A 20,104-nucleotide genomic window follows, 5' to 3' on the forward strand; every position below is an offset into this window, starting at 1 on the left:
CTTGATGCATAAAGTTAAAAGATTAAAACTAATAAAACAAGTTTTAAAAACAGACTTTTTCATTTTACATTACATTTTATATGATGGATTATGTAAAAAAACGTACAGGTACTTACGTTTTTTAAGTACCTGTACTTAAAAATGGTGTGCTTGGTTTAACAGGGTTAGACCCTGTTAAACCAAGCACACCATTGTTTTTCTTGTCATTACCAATAACTTTGATGTGCCACATGGCCCTCTTCCTACTGGGAAAAAAAACAAAAGTTGTATCCAAGATGGCCGACTTCTAAATGGCCACCATGGTCACCACCCATCTTGAGGAGTTTGCCACAAACAGGACTTTAATATCGCCAACCATTCCCATTTTATTACGGTGTATCCCTATAAATGGCCCACCGTGTAGAATTGGGCTGAAAGATCTATTGCTTTATTACCTATTCAGGTTGTAAATCATGTTTTTAAAAAGTAACTAAGTAACTAATTATTTTTGTAATCAGTAAAGTAATGGGATTACTTTTTGCGGGAAGTAATCAGTAATTAGTTACTGATTACTTTTTTAAAGTAACTCGACCAACACTGCCTCCAGCTTCACTGTGTTTATGCTAACATAGCCGTGTCGCTACCAGGTACATCACGTAGCACATCATTATATACCAGCTAGTCCAACTTCAGTAACCCTACAAACGTCACTGCTTTTTAGTTTTCTGTCTTTGTTTATGTTGGAAGTGATTGCAGAGCTGTACGTTTTAATTTTTTCAGAAATCTCTCAGTCAGAACATGCTATATCATGTTTAGGTGGAAACTAGCGAGCTAACTTCCTGCTAACTTCTAACTGTTAAATTTAATAAATTCTGTTTTCATGGATGCCTGGATGTCAAACTTAATTGTTACACCTGGTAAAGCAGCAACGCTGATCATTTTATTAAAGATTTAGACGGTTTTTAACTCTCAGTGATGCCACAGTGTTTATTTGACTTTGGGACCTGAAGGGACGGAGTTTTGGACCCAGATACTCAGAGTCCTCGAGGCTCCTGACTACGGTAGCCGTAATGTTTCGACAATCCATCAAGCGGTCCGGTTTCGTAGCTTACCAAAGTCGTACTAAAACATTTTTGAGTGCCGTGTACCACATAAAATTGTTTCGAGGTCAGTAAGCACAAACACAATTCATGCATAAGGTGCACTGTTGATTTTTGAGAAAGTTAAAGGATTTTAAGTGCGTCTTATAGTGCGGAAAATACGGTACAGTGAGATGGTCAGAAAAGCTAGAATCATATATTGTGGCACATTGTACTCCATAAAGTTGACGTTTCAGTTGGCGACCTTCTGATTTTAATTTTCCCTTAAGTAGTACTCAGGACCTTGTTGTTCAAAAGAGCTACTGTTTTATATTCATGGTGCTATGTAAATCTATGTATTCATAACCATTGTATTTAAAAATTATATCGCCATTATGCCAACACACATGATGGTATCCTAAATTATTATGTAAGATCATACAGTTATACTTAGCACACACTGTTTTTACTGCAACATTTTTATTTTGTTCCAACACACACAGTAAAACTCTGTGACGGTGACCCAAGCTCGGGATCATCCTTCAAACTGTAAGTGACACAATGCACAATAATGGCACCAATGACGTACGAGTTCGACTGGACACACACTAAGCAAGAAAGAACTGTAGAAGAGTTTCAGTGCTGAGCTTCACAAAACTGTCTGCAAGTTCTGTCAGTTTTTAAAAATCTTTTTTTGACAGTCATACCAAAGTGCATTTCTCAGACCCCAGATGCATCCTCCACGTCCACGTCACGCTTCTAAACGCTGAGGCTTAAGAAACGGCGCCGGCGAGAATTCAGCTCTGAGCTCAGAGAAAGATGATTCACATTTACAACAACTTTTAAAAAACAAACTTCTAAAGCAACATCTCCACAAGAATAACTTTGCAATGACGAGTAGAAACAGAATAGTTAAGCAGTAGTAGTAGTATGTACAGTACATCTGATATCTAAGAGTGACATGGAAACTATCGAGCGGCGACTGAACCGAAGTACCCAACCGTTGAGGATCTGAGACGGCTGACAGGCAAAGACTTCAGGTGTGGTAAGCACAAGGCCACAAAGATGAATCATTTCACAAGTGGCCAGTGGCCTTTTTAAACATTCATTAATTACTGAAATATTTGCACAAACTTAATGCAAGGTGTCGTCAAAATAAAAATCTGTACTTCAGCATTAAGTGAGAGTTACCTGGTTTAGTATTCATTATGGGAATAACTAGCAAAGCAATTTAAAAGCTTTGCTCGATGTGCCAAAATGTAATTATTATGGGAAAAAAAACTACAATTCAGTTTGGTATGAAATCAAATTGAATTTTGATTTCAGTCATCTGAAATGCGCTCCACCTTTCCCACCATGTATGTTGCAGTACACTTTCTAAAATAACAATAAATTTTGATTGTAGACTGTAGGAAGTGCAGAGTTTGTGTTATACATTTTATAAGCTTGATGAAATTTTTTAGCATTTTACCAAATCTTTTATTTGGATTGTTCAACCAGCTTTTGTGATTCATTCCAAAGTCATAGCTATCCCAAATGATTATACTCCCGTCCCCCAGAGTTGAGCTCTTATTTTGACGACACCCTGTATGTCCTGAATCGAGTGTAAAACTTTGGGTTCATTGAAGTCGACCACTCATCTGCTCAGTAGACATTCTCTACAATCATTGAGGAATGATGGAAATGTGAATATTCTTCTGCCCTTCATGTGAAATACTCAGTAGAAAGATGAACAATGAAAACTAAATCGCTGAATAGAATCTGATCTAACTAGCAGACACTGATGCTTCAATACTTTTCTGTACAGATCGAATTTGATGAGTCGGTCTCAGCCATTCGCAAACCGACACCAGGGGCCCAAAACCAGCAAAAACCTGAACTGTGGTGTTTTTTATTAAATGTCCGTGCTCACTGGTTTTCTTATAATGCCCGAAAAATCCTTTCAAAATGTTAAACTGTGGCAAAAACAAAACCCAACAAAATGCATTTTAGTGAAATGCACATGTTTAAAATACTTTTAGTCTAATACATACTAGACTGTAGTATGTGACATGGTAAAAAGGTAGGAAATACTACATAAAATGTTAATGATTAAATTTTGGGTGTTTTACTCATTGAAAATACTACAAAAAAATCTGTAATTAAATAGAAAAGCTTAGAGTTCAAAATGAACGAGAAAACAAACCGTTGTGAAGGAAGTTTCTTTTAAACTGTCAAAGATACTTACAGGATGCGTACATTCTGTTTTGTTGCACTACAAACGCTGGATCACACGTGATGTCCAGTGAAATGTACGCTAAACGTTTATCGGTGTAGTACTTCTTTATAGGAAGTCACTGTGGGCATGTATAAGAAAACCACTGACTGCATCGGGACATTGAAATGCAGATATTTTTGTAACTTATGTATTTATACTTTCTAGTCCAGATTCAAAGGTATAATTTGTAGTTGTGCAATAACTGACTGCACTTCTAGACGGTGAAAAATCAATTTATGTGGGACCCAGATGAGCTCTGCTGATATGCTGAGCAGATATGTTTCTGTGACTTCGGGCCAGTAACGGGGAAACTTGAGAGATTCTGTCTCCGATGTCCATGCTGTCGGATACGGTCCTTTTCCTCTGCCAGCCCGATCGGACAGTCCAAAGCTCTACAGTAGTCCTAACGTTAATCTACAGCTCCAAGCATGGTGACTGCGTGCTGGTCGCCCACGGTGGGAAGCAGCAGCAAAATGCTTCCCTTCTTGTTCAGCAGCTCAGAGGCCTCAGTGCAAATACAAACTACAGCTCTACAACCACAGTCTCTAGCTTCTAAACTGGCCTCAAACACGCCGAGCGGCGACGGATGGCAGCGTGGGTACGGCGTTCCCCTCGACTCGTTTGTGCCCTCTTGTTGTACAGACCTAGCAAACATTCACACCGCTAGGGTTGATCATGATAAAGTTCGGATAGTGTTATGATGATGATATTTTTCTGCCGTAATTTGGAGCAGAAATCTGAAAAGTTCCTCATTTTTCACTTCTGAAGTTTGGCATATGCAGCCATGATGGAAAGATGACGTAAGTGTCTCCAAACATCCGATTTGTGCTCATCTTGGGTTCGCTCTTTAGTGAATGTTTGCTGGGTTCTTCCTGTGCAGCAGTCCTGGCAGTTAATCAGCGAGCTCGAGCCATTGGGGTTTTTAATTATCGACGTGTGCGGTAGGTGTGGCAGTGCGTAACGATGAAATCTACTGCCGCCGACTCCTACGCCCCAAAAAGCCAGGAAAGCTGCACCGTGCAAGACGACGGGCAAAGCAAAACCTGAACCTAAAACAAAGGTTTGAAGGGGAGGCCAGTGTGCTTGCTGGTTTTACAGCGACTCCTGAGATTAAAAACATAAATAAAAATGAAAAACCACTGACTCCGTTCCACCGACTCGTTGCCTCAACAACTGCTGCTTGTCAACGCTCCTCCGAGCCCACGTTGGTGTGAGTCAGTCCAGTTCAGAGGGCAGGGCTGTGGTTGAACATGTTGGTCAGTCAGTGAAGGCTCCTTAAGGCAAAACTCCATCCCATGCTTTAACACCAATTCAAAGAAAGAGACTGATAATAGTTTTCTCTCGCCCAGATGTTCTATGTTGTTTTTTTTTGTTTTTGATACTGATGATGAAGCGAGTCTTCTTCTGCAGAGAATGGATGCCTGAAGCACAGGAGGTTGGGGTGTGTTCACAGCCTGCAAAACAAGCAGAAGGGTTTAAGCACAAAGGGAGGATTTAGTCTAAAACACAAAGACATTCGTTTGGATCAACAAGAAGATGATGGATGCAGAGATAAATTCAATTTAAATTTAAGGTCAAACTTTTTTATCACAGATTAGTTTCTGAGGTAGACAGCTATCAGACCATGGCATTTATATTTATACACTTAAAAAAAACTTTTCTTCATAACAGAGTTTAGGGTTGGCTTGACTCAGACCTGACAGGGTTCACTGAAATTAGTCCAAGACATTTAACCACTTCCTCTAGAAAGTTGTTGCTAATCATCATTGGTAGCAATGAAGATTAGCAGGGTTCTCTCCGGGTACTCCAGCTTCCACCCACAGTCCAAAGACATGTGACCTGACCAGGGTAAACCCCGCCTCTCGCCCTAGAATAGCTGGAAAAGGGTGTAGCCCCCGCGACAAAGATGAGGATGGATGGATGCTCTAAATCATTTTCTATACCGTGAATAACCATAAAGCATGTCGCGAATCGGGATGAGCCCTGATACTTCGGGTTGGACTCACGTCTGGAGGTGTCCTCATTATGTCTTGCTGGCATTCTCGTAGATGACGTCCGAGGTGATGGACTGCTGCTTTTTCTTCTGCCACATTAGCATGACGCACTGATGGATGAACACGTACTGCTCCTGCAGACAACAAACACGTTTGAACTAATCGTCCACCCTTTGATACTCACAATCACAAATTCAGGTCATTGAGGACACATTGGCGCAATCCAGTTGACGGTTTCTAAAGTGTGGACACTTAATGACTTCTTCAAGTAACTGTCTTATTTACACATGTATGTGTTGGTGTGATGTGCCAGTGTCTGACCTCAGTCTGAACCATCGACAGGCGATGCGATCGCATTTCCGACACCATGCCCAGGATGTCCACGTACTCATGCTCTCTGATGTGCTGCATCAGGCGATCCAGAGCGATGAAGGTCCCAGTCCTGCCGACTCCAGCACTGTCACACACAGGCGGCATCATTAGAAACCAAATCGCTGCTGTCGCTAGTCCACTAATGGACATCATAATGGCCATTACATCATCTCTCTAATTGCATTTTTATGGCTCAGACTGTCAGGAAACGAGTCGCCTTCCTGCTCTGAGAAAATCAAACCTGCAGAAATCAAACTTGGATAAATAAATTCACTCCGAGAAAGAATGAGGACATTACCCAACCGCTCATAAAACCTGAACGCAAACTGGGACTTTAATGGCAGGTGGGTCAGTTTCCACTAACGGAGAACTGACTCAGTTCTGGTTCTAATACAGAAGCAATATGAAAAAACATGGACCTCATTGGCTACCAGAAAACACCAAGAGGAGGACTTTTTATGTCTCAGTTACAATAGAAAACCATTAAACATCTGTCGAGCACATACCCATCTGTCAGAGTCTACATGGTTCCAAGTATTTCTACCAAAGAAACGCTCCACGGCTCTAAAAGTTTTAAGTGACATCTAAGGAAGTTGGTGGATTGAGGGTTTTAGGAAAAGCCATGAAATACAAGATGATGGGGTTTGAATGTGACAGATTTACACGATTTTTAAAATACCTAAATGATAAGTCTAAATGATCCAGTCCGTGGTTCTAGTGTTAAGATGGCTACACAGCTCCACAGATTACTGGTCCTGAAGTTAGAAACACTGAGATCAGGGAAGGGCTACAGAAAGAACCTCTTCAATGATTCACACATTCCCACAAACCACCATTTCTTCCTTTTAAATAACCCCAATTTTTTGCCACATCACTAATTCTTGGGACCTGGGTTCGGTTTTTTACTTGATCCAATTCCATCGAGGATCCTAGAATCTTTGCAACCATCCAGAAAATCCAGCCCATGTTTGTAGAACCATTAATAGTGGCATATATTGTGCACTAATGTTTTATTTTGAAGACATTTGCGCACTGCTTCTCTGTTTAAATAATCAGACTGCACCACCACTGGGTACGCCGTTTCATTTTATTTCATTTAATGAGCAGGAATGACAAAAAGTTTCAATAATGGTGATTTATTTTAGATTTTCCATGTATCCACCAGAGGACGCTAACAGATGAGTCACAGCAAGATAAAATATCTGCAGATGTTTTTAAGGAGTGGCCTTACCTGCAGTGGACGATGATGGGGTCTTTGGTCCTGTTGGCCTGCTGGCGGACGATATGGACGAACTGCAGGATGCTCTCGATGGCATTTACCGTGGGGACGCCATGATCCGGCCACGAGGTGTAGTTCAGGTGGAGGACGTCCTGACTCTCATCAGCCTGCAGGTGGCAGTAACAGTTCACGTTCGATAAATGCACTAACTGGAAGCTTTTGTCAGTAGCCGTTTGGAAGTCAAAGAAACTCACATATCCAAGTCTGAACTTCCTGATGATCCACTCTGGAGACTCGCTTTCAGATAGCAACTCTACACTGACCTCACCGTACATCACAGGGTCCTCATTGAAGGGCCAGTAATGATCACACTTCACCTGAAAACATGAAGAAAATTACAGCCACAGTTAAAAATGACCACCAGGGGGCAGAATTGTGCAACTTCTGTCATTTTACTTTATTTTTTTTAAAGAAATTTTCGTCTTCAGATCCCCCCCCCAAACACAAAATATTTGTGTGTATGTATTTTCCCCTTATTTATACTAATTTAGAAATATGACATTAATAATTTCATTATGCAAATAAAAAACACAACATCCTATTTGTTTTTATTCTTCTAATTAAACAAGAATCATTTTCTGATCTGATAAAAGGTGAAGATGGTGATTCTGTGCTGAGCCATAGGTGGATATGTGTAATGTGACTGTCTGTTGATTGTGTTAATCACATTACTTGTGCTCAGTCTGAATAAAACACCAATAAATAAACACCAAAAAATCAGAATCCTTCGAAAACCATTTTTAGCAAGTATTTGCTACTACAATTTTTCTTCAAAACATTATTTATTAATCAGTCTTTTAATACTTATTCTAATGAGTCATCTTTACGTGTCTGTCTATTTTTACGTATCTGTTATTTTTTTGATTTAAGTATAAAATTTAAAGCGGCTTGAAACCTCCAGATTTTCCACTTACAAAGAGTTAAACTGATTAAACATAAAGTCTCACCCGGCGCCGTTCACTGCACTGTGTGAGCATGACGATGATCGGGGATTTTTGCTGCAAAACCATCTTCCAGAAGTCATTGCGGGTCTCAGGCAGCGGACCCTGCGTGGCGATGTACTCTTTATTGTGTCTGTAGCCCTGGAATCCAAACACAAGCACAGAAGAAAAAAGTAATTCATGCAAAACACGGACTATAAAAGAGATGAAAAACAAATGGATGCTAATTCCTCACATTTGTGTTGTGGATGTACTCACGGGTATGTAATTGGCGTTGATGTAGTCTGAACCTTCGTCATTGTGCATCGAGATCAGCTTCACCCGACTGAAGTCATCTTAGAGCAGATTTTCTCTCGTTAGTCCCAAGATAAACTACAGGTCGTCACCAAACAGTAAAACTTGTCCTCGTACTCCGAGGAACACAAACGCTCACGTGACTTTAGAATCAGAAAAAATGAAAGCTCTCCATTTCTATAAAGGCACTTAATAATGGCATCTTCACTGTAGTTAGTGGTGTGCGCTGGTTTCAGAATACAACTCTGACGAGCTGGATTTTTAAGTCAGAGAAAAAGCACCGCGAGGCTCCATTTTACACATTTATTACAGACCGTCTAATGAAAGTAAATTTTCTCTGGGCAATAAATCAGTAAAAGTGGAGGCTCACGGTTGATTTTATGGTTTCCCCATGATCAGCGGGTTGCTTTCAGTCCGGCCCCGCCTTCCTCTTTGTTCTGATGATCTTGTGTATTTTTTTATCTAGATATTTAAATCTAGATATATACATGTTAGTGCAGACTCACAGGGGAGGATGTTGGTGTATCTGTTCTTGGGCCTGTTGATGGGAAGGTCAGCAGCATCATGGGAAAGATCCAAACCGATGCTCTTTAGATCCTGGAAAAAAAAACATCAGTACTAAAATTAAGGATGAGGATCATTTAAATCTGAGTCAGATTTTCAAATTAAAATGCTCTTAAAAAGCTCCGAGGTTATGTGAGATGTAAAATGGACCCAGGGGTCTTCTCCTCATTTCCTGTTCCTGTGCTGGATGTTCATATTAAAAATGTCCAGAGTGTCTAATAATCAGCTCAGTGCATGTACACAAATCCCTGCAGCCTGTTCTAACTGTTATCACAGTTTTTCCTACTCTTGGAACTGTATGATGTAAGAGAGGGTAGACAGAAGCCCCACCCACCTCCTGTTCAAGTTCAAAACAAGTGATTTGACATGTTTCTGTTTGTGAGTGTTAGAAGAAAGCTGGTTTAAATGAAGAGGAGCTAAAACGGGTTGTTTCAAAGAGCGACTGAACTGAATCTTGGCATCAGATAAAGAAGGATTATTCTGAAGTGTGAATCATGCATAGCTGCTTGAACAGTCAACAGTAAAAAATGCAGGTGGAAATAAGGGGAATGGATCCACTTTGAATAAATGTATAATACTGGGTGTATCAAAAGTTAATCAGATTTTAAAACGCTGTATTTTTTAAGGAATTCAAAAATTTTAAATACCTGGATGAATATAAAGTTTTACATAGAAAACTTTATATAATGTCTGCATGTGTCTCCCTTCAAATGAGTGGCACGTGTCCATACGACAGGAAAACCCATCCCATGCTCTTGCGAGCACGTCTGCAGCCACCACTGTTGCCATGCTACCTACCAGCACGAATCTGCTCTAACAGGACATGTTTTGATTGTTACTTGTGAACGGCTGTGGAATAAAGCACCCTAAAATCAGATGACACACCCACTATGCAGAAAAAGGTTTAAGCCTCACTGCAGTTTGAGCGCTAGAGGAACATTTTTAAAAATTTGATTTCATTTTCAGTTTTAGTTTTTTGTGCTTCAGTTTAGACCGTATTTATTTACGTAAAGAAAAACACAAAATCAGGCGCCACATGATAATTAAGCATCTCGCTGTTTTCCCAAGTAAGGGGAAGTGTCGCCCAACACCCTTGAAAGGCACACCCATGCATCTGAATAAATATATAACTAAAAGACATATTTCATTTAAATTGTAAACATTTAAATATTATGTGTGAACTGATGAAATATGTAAGATCCTGCTCACTTGCTAACGTCAGGCGATGTATTAGAGCAGCATTCACTCCTGCTGATCTAAATCAGACTTTATTTGCAGACTTTATTTCATCACTCACTAGCCTAGAAGCTTATCAAGGTCATTTTGGGACATTTATTCACTTCCTCTTTTGGTTTTTCCTACAGAAACGTCACCAGAACCAAAGTTAAATGATATAAAAAACACAGAGGGTTTCAGATGCTTCCCTCTGCTTCTCAGAACAAACGTCAGGCCTGTTGGTCTCAGAAGACGTGATTTAAGTTGTACCTCGAACTGCAAGGAGAACTTGTAGGCAGAGTCCTTGCTCATGTCTTTGAAGAAGGCCTCAAAGTCGTCCAGCTGCACAGGGCTGAAAGCACAAAAAAAACACTATCAAATGGCTGACACCCACCACCGTCTTTACATTTCGCTTTTAATCTCACCGATAACGAAAGCTCCAAGTCCTATACGGGCAGATGTTTGCTGCACAAAACCTTTAATGAGCTCTAATGTTGGACCTGAAGATCTCTTCACCCCAAACAACCTGCAGTTGGTTCTATGAAACCCTCAGGCTTGTATATTCAGTTCACCTCAGCAACATTTCTTTAGCTCACACTGCAGCAGTGTAGAAGCCTTGATGCTGTCAGCTCATTTATCCATGCGCCTCACTGGCCAGCTTGCCCTGTGCAAGTCATATTTTCAGCTATCACAAGAGAATAACCAGCGCCTGATTCAGAGTAGCTAAGCTACAGCTAGCTTGCTAATGTCAGTTTTTTAAACTGGAAAATTTTAAATTAAGTAAGTTTAAATAAATTAGTCAAGAAAAATAAAGAACAAACTGCTGTAATACAATCCAATTGCCCTGAATGATAGATGGGCCTATGTCTATACAGCACCAGCTCACAGGTAGGCAGGTAAGTAGGTAGAAAGAAAGAGAAATAGGTAGGAACATAAATAGGTAGGCAGGTAGAAAGTAGGAAGGACATAGCCAAGAGGACAGTTAGGCAAGATGGGACGGAAGAAGGCAGGTAGGTAGATAGGAAGATGAGAAGAAACGTAGAGAGGTATACGTGGAGGTAGGAAGGAAAGGTAGAAAGATAATGAAGATAAAAGGGAGGTAGGCAGGCAGATAGATGTAATTAAGGAGAGAGTTAGGTAGGCAGTAAGGGAATAACAGGGATTTGGGGAGGGAAAGGGTAACATAGGTAGGTAGAAAGGAAGGGAGTCAGGAAGGTAGGCATATAGTAAGGCAGGAAGACAGGTAGGGAGGTAATTAGGTAGGTAGGTAGATAGGTACTAGGAAGGTGGTTAAGAAGATAGGTGGATAGATGGCAGTTTGAAGAAAGTTGGACAGTATCAGAAACGTTAGGCTTCAGACTTCTTTTACATTTGTTGATCACCAAAAACTTTGCATTGGTTCTTAAAACACTGTTACAGGTAACCAGCATAAACAGGTAATTAACACATAGGTACTACAATGCACAGGGAACACTTACTCCATAGTAATAATAAGATGGAGCAAAAATGTATCTGTTGCCACCTAAAGGTCGAAGTTCTTGCAATGCATTAATGAGTTCATCACTAAGGTAAAGCATGAGCAATTTCATGCACCTGAAATAATTTATTAACAAACCTTTCAACACCCACAAAAGTCAGAAATCCCTCTGAGTACACAGTTAATGTTGGTTCAATTTCTCAGGAGACTGCTGGATAAAACTGTTTTCTGGCTGAAGGATGGTATTAGTGGTGAACACACGCACACACACACACAGAAAGATGAAGCCCACAGGCTGAAAGCTGCATGCAGTCGTCGTTACCTTGTTAGCTTCCGTTTCTTTAAAGCAGTCTTGCTCCTATAAAATACAAACATGTCAAGTCCTTGTGATGATTTCTGACCCCTCCTTCATTCACATCATTAGCTCATGTTGGGCTTTGACCGATGCAGGTTTTTACCCCTTAATGTAGCATCTCCCCCTGCTGTGTGGTTTGTTTTCAGTTCGTTTGTAAATTGCTCATTAAACCCAAAAAGCTCCAGCAGAACAGACACGATCCAGAGGTTCAGTTCAAGGACTCCAATTAGCTGAGATGAAGCCTAGCAGACAGCTAGCTGCTACACCTTCCTGTGTTTCCATATACCTGACAATCAAAGAGGCCACACCCCTAATAATAGAAATTTTAAGCCATATTACAATTTAAACATGGGGGTTATAACAACATATAAAATTTCACCCCTAACAGTTTCATATTTGTCTCTGACTCCTGATATGTGCCCCACTTAAACTGCTAAAATCTTCTTCAATATGTAATAAGTATGTAATAAGTTGTTTTTTTTTTGTTTTTTTTGTAATAAGTTTAATACAGTTGTTATGAAGGGGAAATCACCTATAGAGATGAAAACAGTTTGTGTATAAGGCTGTAAGCATGTTTGTTTCTGCTGTAAAGTTTTAACACGGGAGTCTAAAAAGTTGATTCTGCTCATGTGGATGTAGCGTAGTTTCTTGATGATAAATATCCAAATTGTCATGACCATTGATCAACAACCACTGATCAAAGACCTTTGATCAATGACAACTGATCAATGGCCATCAGTAACAATCACAGTATTGTAAGATGGTGACAGATGTACCCTTAGGCCCCGTCTTCAATTCAGAGATGGTCTTTCCCTTTTCATGTAAATGGCCTCCTTGACTCCGCGCTCACACCAGCGTTCCTCCCTGTCCAGGATGTGTACATCCTCATCATTGAAACAGTGTCCACTGGCCTGTAGGCGTAAACAGACTGTGAAGTCCTGCTTGATGAGGTAGCTCTTCTGTGTCGCGCCATCCACTTCACCAGAGGTTGTTTGTTTCCCTCAAGTATAAATCACAGCAATCCTCCTGGGACTTAACAGGGTACACTATATTACACTGTTTGTGCCAGGGGACCTAATTTTTGGCGCAGTGTGTTCAGAGTAAAATGCGTGTCGACTGTTCCAATACTCCTGACACATAAGGGATCGCTAAGGGTTTTTGACTAGGCAGCAGTTGTTCTTCTCTCCTGGATCGCCTGGAGCTTTCGCTCACCATGTTAGAATACTGTGATTGCAGCCTCTGCTAGAGATGAGAGGAACTGGAGGTTTTCAGTGTTTGTGCCTATTTTCGCCCCAGAGGCTGAAGGTTCAGACTTTAGTTCCACAGTTAAGAGTCATGGGCAGGTAGAATATTCTATTTAAAGCATTTCCTGTATACATTTCTTGAACTATGGTTCTGTGGTTATTAATAAATAAATAAATAAATGGTCTATTTTAGATCAAATTTGTGAACTGCCACAATGCTTAAAATATTAAGACATTTGATACTGTAAAACACCAAATATCTTTCTTAAAAAGTATTTAAATGTTATCAATAATCACTTCATTTTTACTGACAAAAATTAGAAATATTATTTCTTTTTTGGGCCTTTTTTGATAGAAGCAGTGAAGAGTGACAGGAAAGCGGCAGGAGAGAGAGAGGGGAACACATGCAGCAAAGGGCCACAGGTTGGATTCTATTTTATTCTAGACTAGATCTCACATTTCATTTTTTGGCATGAACAAAATTTCCAGGTTATGATGAATGAGCAAATATAATTGCCTCTTTCAGTATTAGTTTTTTTTTTATGATGCACCATGGCAACAATAAAATATTTCACTAGCTGGGCCCACGTCCTCATTTTAGATTTGACAGTGTTTTAGTGGGTAAAAATGAATGCTTTGGCATGAATTGAGCTGCGGTTTGGGGAAAGCCTCGAAGGGGACTGGCGATGGCTCCCAGGCCTGGCAGATCCCCATGTACTAAATAGAAATGAAGAAGTTAAAGAACTGAGAACAAGAAGGGAGGGAGGGTGGGGCACGTAAACCAGAATGAACAGCTTGCAGAACTGGGGGAACCTATATAGATGACAACCGGAAGGAGCATGTTTGGAGGCGTGGTCCTGGTCCTGAAATTCCGATAGATAATTTCCAACTAAACTGTACATTAATTATTCCAGTCACTTACTGAATTGCATAAAAGCACCAAGTCATTTTGTTTTGGATTTAGTCCCAGATAAAAGATGGGTTGTAGTTTTTAGACATTTTTGCCTAACTGAAATCTTATTGAGGTTCCTATTCTGTCATATATCTACGCAATAATAAAAGGGCTAGGGTTATGGTCTATCTTCAGTAAGATAGATTCACACAAATCACTTTTGCATATAACGCCAGTACCGAACCCAAGCATCGGTCCAACCCAACAAAGCAGAACTTCAAAATAAGTCGACCCATCAAAGCAAGACAATGTCATGCTCACAAGTATCGTCTTCATCTAGATCTGCTACCTGCTTAATGCTACAGTCACACTAAGGAAAACAAACCATGGCACAACCTTAATTACTGCAAAAGTGTGCAATGAACTTGCCTTGCCTCTGAAATAATTTTTGAATTTGCTTTGGAAATTTGCTTTGGAAAAAAGGGACCAGGTCTGCAACCATTCAGTCAGTTGCTGGCTTCAAAGTGTCAACACAGCATTAAAACAACAAAAAGATGGAGTCAGTCTGCTACCAGTTTACAATTACATTGGGTCAAGTTGGCAATAACATGCAATCTGTCTGTGATAATACGGCAATTAACTGGGATACATTTGCTTAAATTACAAATCTGTTGCAATCAACAAACACAGAAAGTAAAACAAACACATTCATCTCATAGATTTAAAAATAACACAAATAACACAGCAGTTTACCTGTACACACAAGCTTGCTTTTCTGTAGGAATATAATCAGATTATAATCAGCTGGCAACCAATTGAGTTGAGGTCCTTATTACAAAGTGATGGATTGTAGACGAATTGCAATTATCAGTGCAGACTGACTCAGACTTCAGTATATTGGCAATCTGTCTGCATTTATACATTATCAAGATCTTATTTGTCAATCTTCTCCAATTTTTTTGAGAGTGATTGCAGTCAGTCCGAGTTGGAATACGACCGTTTCAAGACAGGTTGCTTCCTACCAGGCGACCTGTACAGTCATCTTGTGATTGCCCAGATTAAAGGTGTTACACAGTTAACCTCTGGATTACCCAGGAGGTCAAGGAGGTTGCCATCCTATTTTCACCCTAGTGTGACTGAGCCATTAAGTTTCTCCACAATCATGCATCTTCTGTAATTTTTGCTCTTCATACTTCTGTATCTACATTCAACCATTTAACACAAATTGTGTTAAATTGGGCCAAATTTCCCCCTGAATCACTCATGATGTCCTGAAAGTTCCTTGGTTTACAACCAAGTTTTCAAACATCAAGTGGGAGGAAATCTGGAGACGCTAAAACACAATCCGCTAGTTCATCTTGATCCATCAACATGCACATCACATCTACAATCTATGAGAGAACAGAAATCACAACTGAGTAACAAAGAGACTTCTAAAGAGAAAGTCCACAAAGAGAGAGACAGGGAGCATGCAGACACCAAAGCCGGAGTTAGCATCGAGAGTTCACTTCATGCTGAAGTACATCCAACATGTTAGTAGAAATACACTCAATGTGACTTTGAAGGTGTAACCACAGACACAGCATTGCAAGACAAAGTTTAACATGTCAGAAATTACATCTGACTACCTATTTATGTCGGGAGTTCCCTGTAGTTTCAAAATGAAGTGTCAAAATGCTAAAGAAAAGTCTGGTGATGTTTTATATATTAAGTTTGATATATTTTGGTTCTTGTCAACAAACAGTCACATGTCCAATCCAACACTGAGTTTTGTCTCCTGCTAGCAACTAACACTAAAGAAAACATTACAAATAAAAATAATTTATAACACAAAAAAACCTAAAGGGTTCCAAAATGGATCCCTGAGGAACACCAGATTTCATATTCACAGAAGCAGAATTGCAAGTGATCTATTTATACATCTAAAGATAATATTTTGTTCTTGTTTTTTTTTCTTTTATTTGACTGTTTTATTTGATATTTATCTACATATAAACATGAATTAGTAAACATGAATAGTAAGAAATCCCAGCTGATTATACTAGATAACTTAAAAATGATCACATTTGTTTTTTGGTTTAGTCCCAAATAAATTGATGAGTTAGAATTTTTGTGTGCATTAAGTGTAACATAATGCTATAAACACACACCCAAAATCGTATTCAAATTTGAGGACTAAAGGCCATGCATAAATAAAACAGTAAATCCCTGGTGACAGAAAAATAGATCTTGGGTGCATTTGTAACATAAACTATGTATTGTGCTGAATTGAGGTAGCGGTTCTTACACAATAAGTACCAAACTGAATATCCTGAAGCTTGGTGGCGACGTGGAGCATGGATTATTGAAGAAACCTGTTACATTTTGGTTTTAATTCACTTTAAACTTGCAAAAGAAGACAATGGCTTTGCAATTAGGCTACTTCATTCAGTCATATTAAATGAGTGTGTCCTGGAAAAACAACACAGGCCTTGAAATGAACCCTTGTGAAAAACTAGATTCACTATCTAATCTAAGTAAATTTGCTAGAATTAGAGAACCATCACAGGACATTTTCAGCCACACCATCCCTATGCAGGCGTGGTATGCAATGAAGGCACTAGTTTCTTAAAAGATAAATGAGTGTATTTTGGCTATAGAAGCATGGATAAAACTCAGGGAGGAGCTCAAGGTGGTTGGATAGGTCTATTAATGTTGTACTTTTAAACAGGACATGGCTATTTGTTTTCTACCAACCACCAAAACAGTCACTGCACTACTTTAACTCTGTGGTTATTATTTTAAACTTGATGAAGTGGTTATTTTAACCCAAACCACAATGTTTCCCTATTGAAATGCACCAAAACACCTATAGCCAATCAGAAGTTATTTCACTGCTACAAAGAAGGATCAAAGCTTTTGACCCAGTAATCTCTCACTTCTCTTGTTTTATGTGGACCATTGTTGACGAATGAAAAGGACTGTTTTGTTGGCAATAGTTTGGTTTTCTTTGTAATTGATATTAAAAAAAAATATTGACCTAAAAATAGAAAATATGAATGATGTAAACCCTGAGGTACATCACACTGACAAATGGATTGTTGTTTTACTCCATACAAAACACCACCAGACTTATTTGTGAACTCTGGATCCAGACGTGATCCGTGACTCCTCACTTTGGTTAATTTTGAGAGTAAAACAGTGTCTCTGATCAATACTGTCGGCTGTGGCTCTGCTTAGACATGCCCCTGAAGTGCAGTGTTTTTGGCCAGCAAGTGCTTACTTACCAAGGATTAATATAAAAAGCCAAAAGATAGTCAGTCCAAAGGCAGGATGGCAGTAGGGTAAGGAAGGCAAAGAGACTTCTTCGCCTGAAGGGGGTTCAAATAAAAACAAGAATAAAAAATAAAAAAAATAAAAAATGAAAAAAAAAAACAGACACGAGGGGGGTGATAGGTTGGGGACAGAACATGGTGCTCCATTAGTAAAGAGGCACAGAGCGTCAAGAGCTTCACATTAGTGCTGAACACAGAGTTAATGCATCATGCAGCCGCTCAGAGAGTGTCCTGTTGTGTCTCTGGAGGACAACAGGAGTCTGTATGCTGCTGGACGTCAATGGTCACTCTGTTTCTTTTACACAACCCCCCAGCCTGAGTTTGTGACATCACTGCGTCCTCCCTGCCATCCCACAATGCAACCCTCAGCCAGGACCGACACCATGTATAAACAGTTCTCAGTTTGTCACTTGGCAGTGACAGCCACCTTTATGAACCTGATGATCTCATTTACATTTGTGGTGCCTGGGTAATGACCCCACTGATGCCGATACATTTATGAACTCCTCTTTGTCCGTCTGGGTTTTCCTGAGTTTTCTTGATGAAGCTCGGGAGCACAAACATTAAAATTTAAGTCATGTCAAACTTCTACATTTTATTGCCACAGACTTAAATGTCTCTGTAGTATCAAGTAATAAAACTAAGTCTAAAACTAATACTAAAACAACTTACTGGATGAATTATCTTGCTGACTTGTTCATAAAAATGAGAAAACATTTAGCCGGCTAGATACACTGGATAATACACTGTTAGTTTCATTCCAATTTTTATCATTGAAAAATATTTGCATCACCTTCTTGCTAATAAAATTATCTAACCTATGTCATAAAAGTGTAAAACTGTGAGTTTAAAAAATGAATATCCCAGGAAGTGAGCTTTGAGGTACACCATACTGGTTTTACACTGGTTGCTTTGGACTTTTTTCAGGATTTGTTGAAAGCAATCAAAGAATTCACATAAAAATCAGGTTAATTAGAAGGTAAATTACATTAATTACATTAAGACTTATCTTCCTTAAGTTTTTCCCCCCACAAACATGACATTTGACGACCTCCCCTGAGGTGTAGCAAGTTTCTACACTTCAGTGTATATTAATGAAGAGGTGGTTTGATGACAATTACAGTCATTTTTGGGTTTCTCCAAGAGTAGGTCCACTGGAAGAGACCACCTTTGCTAAATTCTGATGCGCAATAAGCAGCCTGACATATGACAGAAACTGCTCAGTTCATATAAGAACTCCTATTAGGCTTTCAAGGCATAAAGAGTTCAATCAGAATTAAACATAACATTGTACAAAACATATGGAGAATTGTTCATCATGATGTGTTTCTTGCTTATACCTTTCATATTTTACAACTATAAATAACCTAACTGTACATCATATTTATATTGTTTTGCTCTATTTTTTATGCTGTTTGTGGTTTTTGTTTTTCTTTAAGTGGTTCCATTGTTATATAACATAAAAAGGGATCATTTAGTTCTTTAAAACTTGATATATTCAGATAAATGCTCTTGAAAGAATTTCCTTTTGGAGCATCAGTGGGGGCATCGCGTTTTCATCACATCCACACTGCTGTGACATCACACAGTGAGTCTGTCCACATGCACATTAAAAGCAAACTGCACCATCACATCAAGAAGAAGAAGACACTCTGATGGAAATGTGCATTTAGTGATGGAAGGTCAAATACAACAGCAGATGGAAGCCAAGGTTCTGCCTTAACTGACCGTCTTTCAGCTGTTATATTAATCACAAATCTCCAAATGTTTGTCAGAAATAACATGTGAGACTGAATCTGATCCATCAGCCACTTCACAGTTTAAAAACAGGCACTTTTTGCCTCTTCTGCTTGATTTTAAAGGAGAAATAAAATTGAATTATCTTTTCTTGTTTTGAACAAATTAACACGACTGACTCAAAAAGCAACATTTTGTCCTTTTAATCTGAGATTAGGGGAAATTCAAAGCTTTCATCATCATCAAACACCCCATTTCAGCTGGTCCAAACAAAGCAGGCAAGGGTGCTGAGCTCTTTGTCGTCGTCATCATCATCATCATGGTCATCGTCACCTCAAGCTGTATAAAGCACCACAGATGAGCTATAATCTGTGCCTATATGTTCAAATCCCTAATCTGCCTCTTCAATCCCCCTTCCGGGCTGCTAATCTGCCTCTGATTGGGTCTTTCGTGGGTGTTTGCACATCCAAACCGAGGTTGTGTGATTACTCAAAATCCAAGCTAAAACAACATCCACCCGTGCGTGAACGCTTAATTTGTGATCTGAAGATGAACAAACACATGACGAAGCTCGTACCAGTTATATGGAAGCTTTCCGTCTCTCTCAAACGAGGCGAAGTTGACAAAGGTCTCCGCGCCACACTCTCTGAAACAGAAATTAAAAAGCACATGTGGTGAGAACAGCTCAGTTTGAGGAACTCAGAAATTATAGATGACTTATAAGGAAATGGAGGAAGCTGTGAAGTGAGTATGAAAAGAAAATTTACAGTGAAGTAAAGAATTTATCAAGCCATCGGAAAATAACGACTTTCTTTGCTCAAACATTTTAGAAACATTTTAAAAAATAAAAATTCAAAAAGGTGAAAAATAAAAATGAAAAAGATAGAATAACTGGAGAGATGATGCAGGGTAAAGTTACGATCATAAGGTAATCGTAACTTTGTAACACAGTTTAAACATTTTAACCTCTGCATGTGATTCACTAGTAAAAGTCTGCATGCCGCATTCTGATTGGCTCATGTGAAAAATTTGAAATAATTCTGCTTACTGATGTTTATTAATGCTTTACATTACATTTTTTAACGACTTTGGCCACATAAAATTAAATGTA

The 20,104-nt window shown here is 39.2% G+C and overlaps 1 protein-coding gene across 3 annotated transcripts in view; it reads right to left on the reverse strand.

The window, feature by feature from the left end:
* Positions 1–1,519: 1,519 nt before the first annotated feature.
* ptpro (protein tyrosine phosphatase receptor type O) overlaps positions 1,520–20,104 on the reverse strand; it is a 42,429-nt gene continuing 23,844 nt past the window's right edge. The window contains exons 16-27 of one of the 3 annotated variants that reach the window (XM_085436037.1): positions 19,571–19,639; positions 17,209–17,292; positions 11,774–11,809; positions 10,245–10,326; positions 8,702–8,792; positions 8,160–8,236; positions 7,908–8,042; positions 7,155–7,277; positions 6,913–7,067; positions 5,631–5,766; positions 5,322–5,443; positions 1,520–4,769 (exon numbers count right to left, since the gene is read on the reverse strand). In XM_085436037.1, the coding sequence (XP_085292163.1) occupies positions 5,339–5,443; positions 5,631–5,766; positions 6,913–7,067; positions 7,155–7,277; positions 7,908–8,042; positions 8,160–8,236; positions 8,702–8,792; positions 10,245–10,326; positions 11,774–11,809; positions 17,209–17,292; positions 19,571–19,639 (1,093 nt within the window). In that variant the 3' untranslated portion in view covers positions 1,520–4,769; positions 5,322–5,338. The remainder of the gene's footprint in view (positions 4,770–5,321; positions 5,444–5,630; positions 5,767–6,912; positions 7,068–7,154; positions 7,278–7,907; positions 8,043–8,159; positions 8,237–8,701; positions 8,793–10,244; positions 10,327–11,773; positions 11,810–17,208; positions 17,293–19,570; positions 19,640–20,104) is intronic. The other 2 variants (XM_085436038.1, XM_085436039.1) reach the window with 2 other exon arrangements.

Source organism: Copadichromis virginalis, linkage group LG17 (assembly GCF_057382275.1).
Source record: "Copadichromis virginalis isolate Kocher_CV1m ecotype Utaka linkage group LG17, C_Virginalis_male_GT1.1, whole genome shotgun sequence".
Taxonomy (NCBI): Eukaryota; Metazoa; Chordata; class Actinopteri; order Cichliformes; family Cichlidae; genus Copadichromis; species Copadichromis virginalis.